Genomic DNA, 8,841 nt, shown 5'->3' with positions numbered 1-8,841 from the left:
AGAAATCCCCCATTGATGCACCTCCTTATTCTCCTATGTAAAAAACACTAAGACACATCTTGACTGTCTAAACTCTAAAGCCATACTTTGACCGACAGTTAGTCCACTTATATATGACTTATGTTACACAAAATAGACACCATTGGATTTGTGTTCAAAAAAGACTTTCTTATACTTATGATTTTATAACCACTAACAAAATACTGTATAACAAATTTATGGTCAAAGGTCCTATATTTTTAAATTGATGGAGTACTGAACAATCGGCTTCATGATTGCACATCATACCTGATGAAAGGTCGTTGCATATATTTAATTGTTGAGACTTGAGACAGCAAAACTGATTACTCCCTCTGTTGAGGAATATGAGGCGTATTTCACTTTTCAAAGTCTCCAATGCACGACTTTTACTATGACTTGTGGACATTCACAGTTTCACCTGTAATATGCCTACAGAATAGTAAAAAGATATACAACATAAGAGAATTTTGCAAGACAAATACTCCCTCTGTTTCATTTCACTTTTTATAAAGTCTCCAATGCACGACTTTGGAAAGTTTGACCAAACTTATATTGAAAAATATCAATATCTACAGTGAATGTTGGTATTTTTTTCTATAAACCTGGTCAAACTTTAAAAAGTTTGATTTACGACAAACCTAATATGCAGAGTAAAAAGAAACGGAGTACTATGATTTGTTCTTTCATGCTTAATATCCTTTTGCACGTACTAGAGGACAAAGTTTTCAAACACTGACTGCACGAATAATAATGTGCCATATATTTCGGTGCTTCTATAGAGGGCAGGCCTGGCGCAGTGGTGAAGTCCTCCCCACTTGTGCCAAGAGGTCCTGGGTTCGAACCAGCCTCTCTGCATTGCACTTTGCAGGGGTAAGACTAGGTTCCTATAATCCCTCCCCAGACCCCACCTTGTGTGGGAGCTTCTATGCACTGGGTCTGTCCTTTTTTATATTTCGGTGCTTCTATGTAAGTGCAGCTGCTTTGTTAGAGGGTAAACCAAACACTAATTATGACATCAGTCTCTAAGAATTCTTGATTAAATTGTAATGGTCATGTGGCGCAACAGGAGTCTCAATGTGAGAGATTTTATCTAACCTTATGCCTTGGCATAACTGCTGCCATGTAAAATGGAGACGAGTCTGCCGGCCACTTTCCCTCGGTGGCCTTTTTTTTTCGAAACCCCTCGGTGGCCTTGGCGTCCAGGACATTGATAGAGCAGGGCTTGCGCTGCGATTGAGATGGCAATGGTTCAGCAGGACGGAGACTGGGCGAGCTTGGGCTGGCCTTGACCTGCAGTTCTCGGTAGAGGAGCGCTCATTGTTCTTTGCCTCCACCAGCATGATCATTGGCAATGGCCAAACGGCCTTGTTCTGGGAGGATCGCTGGATCGGGGGCAAATCTGTGAGCGAGATCGCCCCAAAGCTATATGCCTGCATCGCTAAGCGAAGACGAAAACTTCAATCGGTCACTGACGGGCTCCATGCACACGCCTGGACACGCGATATCCACGGGAACCTGGGCGTCCACGAGATTGAGCAGTACCTGCTGCTTTGGCGAACCATTGAGCACACCACCCTCTCAGACGAGCCGGATCAGCTGATCTGGAAGTGGAGTGCCAGCAGCACATACTCTGCTCGTTCTTGCTACTTTCGAGGGATCCACCAGCTGCAGCGCTTCAAAGCTCATTTGGAAGAACTGGGCACCGCCGAGAGTGAAGTTCTTTCACTGGCTAGCCAACATGGACAGGTGCTGGACTGCCGACAGATTGCAACGCCGCAGCCTACAGCACCACCCTCGCTGCCTACGTTGCACTGTCCTGAATCCTCATCTATACAAACATTTGAGGACACAGAACCTCCAAGTCTTTAACTCTCAATACCTGTACATCACCAACGGGTATTAGAGATTATAGTAAGAATTAACCATGCAATGCAATGTTATCTACATGAAGAAAAAAAGCAATCTCACTTACATGATCAGGGTACTATATACCAGTTTTGACAGAAAGTGCGTGCAATATGGGTATATAGCAAAGCATGTTACTTTTTCGCAGAGCTCTAACAAGCACAAAATAAACTCGAATGTCCGGGAAAACACCAACAGATAACATAATCGGAATGAACATGATGGCTTCTTTAGGAAATTTCCTTTTGCAAAGTCGATTGATTGCAGCACTGAAGTCTTCAATAGAAGCTTCAAAACCATCATCAATAAGCTTACCAACTAATGAAATGGCATCGTAAGGCATTCCTTTTGCACACTGAGCTTTGATTACTGTTGTGTATGCAAATTTTCTCAATTCAATGCCCTTTTCTCTGAGGGATTCCAATAGCATTTCTGCTTGAATAACTTTCCCCTTCAAGCACAGCACATTGATAAGCAAGTTATAAGTAACAGGTGTGGGCACTAGACCACAGCATAACATACGGTCATGTATGCAGAAAGCCATCTGGATGTCCTGTGCTTCGCAAAACCCTTGTATAAGCGTATTGTAAGTTATTGGGTCGGCTCCATCCATATTGTTCAGAAAATGGATAGCATCACGGAATCTGAGCTGCTTACATAGTCCTTTAATAACAACACTGTAAGTTACAGCATTTGGCTTGATCCCTTTTCCCACCATTTCATAAAAAAAACTGAGCATAGTGTCAACTTTTCCAGCTTCAGAGAGTGCATCCATAAAGGTCGTGTATGTTACTGCTGTTGGCAGCAGATTACTTATCTCAATAGCCCTGAAATAGCTCTCTGCAGCGTGTAAATCCCCAAATTTGCAATAGCCATACAGAAGAGAATTACATGTGATAATGGTTGGATTCATACCAGCCACAACAATCTGATCATACAGACAGACAGCATTACCAATATCGCCAACCTTTGCATAACCATCGATAACTACATTATAAAGTATTACATCACCTGGCTGATATCTGCTAGCTACATTTTCCAAATACCATCTTGCTTCAACTAGAAGTCCTTTCTTGCAAAGTCCAAGAAGAATTGATAAATGGTTCAGTGAGGTTGGCACTACCTTCTGAGAACAGCACATAACATCACAAACTTCTAGTGCCCTTTCAATTTCGCCTAGCTTGCAGTAGCCGTGGATGAGGATGGAATATGCAATGACATCCATATCTAGACCAATACTATATATCTCACCAAGTAAGTTCTCCACCTCATAGACCAAACCCTTTTTGAAGAGAGCATTGAGAAGGACACTGTATGTGACAATATTCAACTGCAGCCCTTTGTCTAGGATGTCCTTTCTTATCTTCATCCCTTCTTCAACATCACCACCTTCACAATGACCAGCAATAAGTATGGTATAAGTAACAAGATCAGGTTCAATCCCTTGGTATCTCATAAACTGAATTATTTTCGGAATTTCTCTTGTCAAACCAAGCAATCGATAACCATTAATAAGGCTGTTGTAGGTGACAGTCTCGAGTTTCATTCCTTCTTTTGTCACTCTCTCAAGAAGATCCACTGCTTCATCTAGGCAACCTACTTTACACAGACCATGTATAAGAGTAGAATAGGTATACCTGTTAGGCTTTAATCCATACTTCAGCATCAGACATAAAAATGATTTTGCAGGCTGAATAAATCCCCAGTTACACAATGCAGACATCAGAGTGTTAAAGGACATTCCCAATGGTCTAAACGTCCCCCCTTCCCTTGCCTCTTGAAGGAAAGATAAAGCCTCTCCAACTTTATTTTGCTTGCAGAGGCCATCGATGAGAATGCTATGTGAATATTCGCTGTGAGAGATACCATATGCCTCCATTTCATCAAAAAGCTCCAATGCCATGTCTGTCTTCCGTAGACCATACAATAAACTATCATAGGTGGAAACTGATATTTGCATATTCAGGCTGTTCATTTTACTGAGAACGTAAAGAGCATCATGAACCATCTTAGTTCTTGCATAACTATTTGCTAGAGCATCCCATACAACACCGCTGGAATCATACTCTCTGAACTCACTCCACAAGATATCACAGAGAATGGCTGCAGACCCGGATCCTAGAGTAGAAAGGGCAATACAATGAAATGTGAGAACTGTGAGCTTTAACTGTTATATGTTGCTGCACATGTCAAGGCAACAAGCACTAAAAATAGTATGACCAAGATTACAGCTGGCAATTATATTGTTAAAGGCATATAGAAGAATATCTGTGTATGCATGACGACAGTATCCATTTATTCACGAACAGAGGAATTTTACACACTTGTGCTTTCACTAATATTTCAGTTTTTTCTCTGGTGTACATGATAAAATGGTCATGACCCTGGAATAACACAACCCCCTTGCCATATCAATCCAAATTCAAAAGATGAATAAGCGTGTTTGCATACTATCCAAAGAGATAGTGCCAGCTATAATACAAATCCGTAGGGAGCTCACCTTGTTCGCTGACCACCTGCGCCAAGCCGCCCCGCATCTCCCGCCACCTCCTCTGCCGCAGCAGTTCATAGCAGAGCTTGAACCGCGCGGCAATCGAGGCCTTTCTAACGGACTCCGCCTTGCTCTCCCCAAACCTAGGCGACCCTCCTGGCCTGCCCACAAAATGAGGCGCTAGCCGTGGATCCCTAGCAACCACGGCGTCCTCCTCGGAATCCGTTGCCGCCGCCACGGCTGCCGCGGAGGGATATGAGGATATGGGCCTAGGGATATATGCGAGAGGAGGCGAAGGGCGGCGCCAGAGTTGAGGCAGGAGGAGGCGGAGGGGAATGGGCGGTCGGAAGCGCATCCGAAGGGGCAGGGTCTCATGGCGGGGGCGCGCGCTGCGGGCTACTGTGTGGAGGTCGTCGAGCTCGAGCTTCCCTCGCGTTGAGCTTCCGTGTGCCTCCGCGGAGCTGCCACGGCGGCGTACAACATGGGAGGAGGGAGGAGGATCGCCGGCGGCGGCTGCGTGTGGTCGGGGTTTAAGCCAAGGAGAGAGCCAGAGGGGAAGCAGGCCGAGCTCAGGGCCCGTCGGCAACAGCTCCCGCTCCGACCCGGAGAAAACCGACCGTTCGGGAAGCCTGGGCTGATAGCCCATACAGCGCAGATGCAGCCCGTTCGGGTGGAGAGAAAAGCCCAGCTCGAGTGCGCAAAGGCCGAGGTCGCGTCGGGGTGAGCAGGGCTTCCCACCAGAGAGACGCTACGCTACGCTCATCTCAAAAACAAAAAGGAAAGAAAAAGAAAAAGAAAACGCTACGCAGGCGGTGCGTTGGTGGCACTTTTTTTTAACACAGTACAAACGCAATCGCTCATATACACGCGTATACATTTGCCCTTATGAACGCACACACACATCCTACCTCTATGAGCACCTCCGAATGACTCAGACGACATATCATCTTGAAATTTACGAAGTCACCGTAGGCACCTCGTTGTCGGAACATCTCCTCCTACTGAATGCACATCGCCGGAAATCCTGAAATAAATCCAGGAATAAATGCGAGCATCAGGATTTGAATTCTAGTGGGCTGGGGATACCTGTAACACCCTCGATGCGACTATAGCTCCCACGTGTCGAGACACGACTTAGAGACATAATCGCATTGAAGGCATATGTCGCAAGTTAGTCAATTTTCACAACATCCCATGTAATATATAGATAATAAAAGGGGAGATAACATAGTTAGCTTACACTCGCCACGTCAATCAAGTACATAAATAACATTATATCATTCAAACACTCATGGCCCGACTACGGCGCCAAAATAAAAAATAACCCAACATACGACACGGTCCCGATCATCCCCAACTGGGCTCCACTACTGATCATCAGGAAAGGAAACATAGTAACGTTGAGAGTCCTCGTCGAATCCCACTTGAGCTCAAGCGCGTCACCTGAAGCGGAATCATCAGGCCATGCATATGATGTAATAGTAATCTGTGAGCCACAGGGACTCGGCAATCTCGCACCCTCGCGATCAAGACTATTTAAGCTTATAGGTAAGGTAAGGTAAATATATGTGGAGCTGCAGCAAGCGACTAGCATATATGGTGGCTATCCTGTGCGCAAAAGAGAGCGAGAAGAGGAGGCAAAGCGCCAACGAGAAACTAGAGGGCAACCTGCGCAAGCATTACTCCAACACCGTGTCCACTTTCCGGACTCTGCCGAGAAGAGGTCATCACGGTAACACACTCAGTTGATTCATTTTAATTAAGTTAAGGTTCAAGTTATCTACAACCGGACATTAACAATTCCCATCTGCCCATAACCGCGGGCACGGCTTTCGAAAGTTCAAATCCCTGCTGGGAAGTCCCAACTTAGCCCATGACAAGCTCTCACGGTCAACGAAGGAATAGACCTTCTCCCGAGACGTTCCGATCAGACTCGGTACCTCGGTTCTTCAAGACACTTCGACAGGTTAAAACTAATCCAGCAACACCGCCCGAATGTGCCGACAAATCCCGATAGGAGCTGCACATATCTCGTTCTCAGGGCACACTCAGATTGTCCAAACTTCCGGTAGGCCAGCCCAGAGTTGCCCCTGGTGGCCACCGGCGGCTGACGAGGTGGACCAACACTCAGAGGAGCACTGGCCCGGGGAGGGGGGGGGGTTTAAAATAAGATGACCCTCGGGCTCCGGAAACCCAAGGGAAAAGGGGCTAGGTGGCAAATGGTAAAACCAAGGTTGGGCATTGCTGGGAAAGCTTTAATCAAGGCGAACTATCAAGGGGTTCCCATTATAACCTAACCACGTAAGGAACGCAAAATCCGGGAACATAACACCGATATGACGGAAACTAAGGCGGCAAGAGTGGAACAAAACACTAGGCGAGAGGCCGAGCCTTCCACCCTTTACCAAGTATATAGATGCATTAAGATAACATGGCAATATAATGATATCCCAACAAGTAAATAAATGTTTCAACAAGGAACGGTCTCCCATCTTCACCTGCAACTAGCAACGCTATAAGAGGGGCTGAGCAAAGCGGTAACATAGCCAAACAATGGTTTGCTAGGGCATGGTGGGTTACAGGTTTGACATGGCAATTTGGGAGGCTTGAAAGCAAGTGTTAGGCATCGTAGCATTGGCATAGCAAAAGAGCGAGCATCTAGCAAAGCAAAGATAGTAGTGATTTCGAGGGTATGATCATCTTGCCTGCAAAGTTGTTAGAGTTGACTGGATCCTCGAAAGCAAACTCAACGGGCTCCTCGTTAGCGAACTCGTCTCCCGGCTCTACCCAAACAAGACAAACAAGCAAATGGAACACAATTAACCACGTGCAAAGCTCGAACAATATGATGCAAAGATGGTATGCTATGCGGGATGCGATGTGGGATGCATATGCAAGATTTGACAAGGGATGCATGAACCTGGCCTCAAATTGGAAATCCAAGTGTGCCACTGGAAAGATGAGATGAAATCTCTTGAAAACGATATAAAGAACGCAGGAATCGAAGTTACGGTTTGGAAATGGCAAGCAATTCAAATATGGCCACGTTCTGCGATTTTACAGCAAGTAGCCATCTAAATGCAACGAGATAAACATGCTACAACACCCAAACATGGCATCAAAATACATGGCAGGGATGCATTCAAGATGCTTAACAAAAGTCTAGCACTGAGCTACGGCCAATTCATCCATTAACAGGTTCAAACACGCATGGCAAAAATGCATATGGTAAACAGATCTCAGACTTAGTGAAATTAACACTTGTCTGGAATTTCAGATCAGATAGCACTCTTCGGAGCAACAAAACTACATGCTACAGGACATGAACATGGAAAATTAAAGAATGACATGGAGCTACTCAAAGAGCTTAACAAAAGTCCCTTAGTGACCTTGAGCCAAAAGGGATCAGAAAATACATTTGCAAGCATGTGAACATGGCAAAAACATAATCAAATCACGGACTTAGTGAAAAGTGGAGCATGCTGAAAACATATATCAAGTAGGCATGTTTAAGAGCTCGATGCACTCACCACGGAGCAAGTCATGATAATCTAAGCATACACCCATCAAGAATACACAAAATACAAGCTAGACATGGCAAGAACAATATCATAGCATGCACGGATCAACTACAACATCATCGGCAAAATTGCTAACAAGTAGACAATCTGCCCAGATTCATGAAGTAGCAAAAGTAGAGCTCGATTGACTCAAGCTAGGGTGCTCCATAATTGCAAATAAAGACATGGATGGATAGAGCACTACAAGATTAACAAAACATCCTTACTTAGTATCCTCAAAAGAGGCACGAATCACTAGGAAACAACATGAACGTATGGCCATATGAGATAAACAGCTCAAGGACTTAGTGGAAAAAGCTAAGTCCCTGAAATCAGCATTACCAAGTGCCTCACTTTGCAAGCTTGTGCTAGTCACCACACACATCACAAAAATACATGGGTTGCACCTCTGGAAAGATGGCAAAACCCTTAACAAAACATATGTAGAACTCATGGGCATATCATGCACACAATAATCATGGCAAAAATGACAAATAGCTAAATGGAGTAGCAGATCTGACAATTATCCCAAGTAGAACTCTTCTAACAGCATTTCGGGCATCAAGATGAACTCAAATGAAAATGATGCAATGGAATGAAATGATGTACTCTCTGAAATGAACATTTTGATATGCTAAATGCCCAAAACGAAGCTACGGATGAGGAGTTACGACATGATGAAGTTGCAAGAAAAATATAAGGGAGAGGGGGAAAGTCAACCCTGAGATCTAGGGTTTACTGTAGCAGCAGATCGGGAGCACTGTAGCAAGCCGCCAGATCTAGGTCACCGGGGACGTCATTCGCCGGAGACGAGGCGGGGCGGCCGGATCTCTCGCCGGAGAAGTCGCCGGCGTCGAGGAGGAG

General features: G+C 45.1%; 1 protein-coding gene across 9 annotated transcripts in view; it reads right to left on the bottom strand.

Moving 5' to 3' along the window:
* LOC123045831 (putative pentatricopeptide repeat-containing protein At1g13630) overlaps positions 1 to 5,002 on the bottom strand; it is a 7,903-nt gene extending 2,901 nt beyond the window's left edge. For 4 of the 9 annotated variants that reach the window (XM_044469017.1, XM_044469011.1, XM_044469026.1 and 1 more), the window contains exons 1-4: positions 4,427 to 5,002; positions 1,994 to 4,044; positions 1,117 to 1,900; positions 289 to 450 (exon numbers count right to left, since the gene is read on the bottom strand). In XM_044469017.1, coding sequence (XP_044324952.1) covers positions 2,006 to 4,044; positions 4,427 to 4,772 — 2,385 coding nt within the window. In that variant the 5' untranslated portion in view covers positions 4,773 to 5,002 and the 3' untranslated portion in view covers positions 289 to 450; positions 1,117 to 1,900; positions 1,994 to 2,005. The remainder of the gene's footprint in view (positions 1 to 288; positions 451 to 1,116; positions 1,901 to 1,993; positions 4,045 to 4,426) is intronic. The other 5 variants (XM_044469050.1, XM_044469040.1, XM_044469075.1 and 2 more) reach the window with 2 other exon arrangements.
* Positions 5,003 to 8,841: the final 3,839 nt, after the last annotated feature.

The sequence above is a fragment of the Triticum aestivum genome, chromosome 1A (genome assembly GCF_018294505.1).
Source record: "Triticum aestivum cultivar Chinese Spring chromosome 1A, IWGSC CS RefSeq v2.1, whole genome shotgun sequence".
Taxonomy (NCBI): Eukaryota; Viridiplantae; Streptophyta; class Magnoliopsida; order Poales; family Poaceae; genus Triticum; species Triticum aestivum.
Note: the sequence above shows the minus strand (reverse complement) of the source record. Positions and strands in the feature narration are given on the sequence as shown.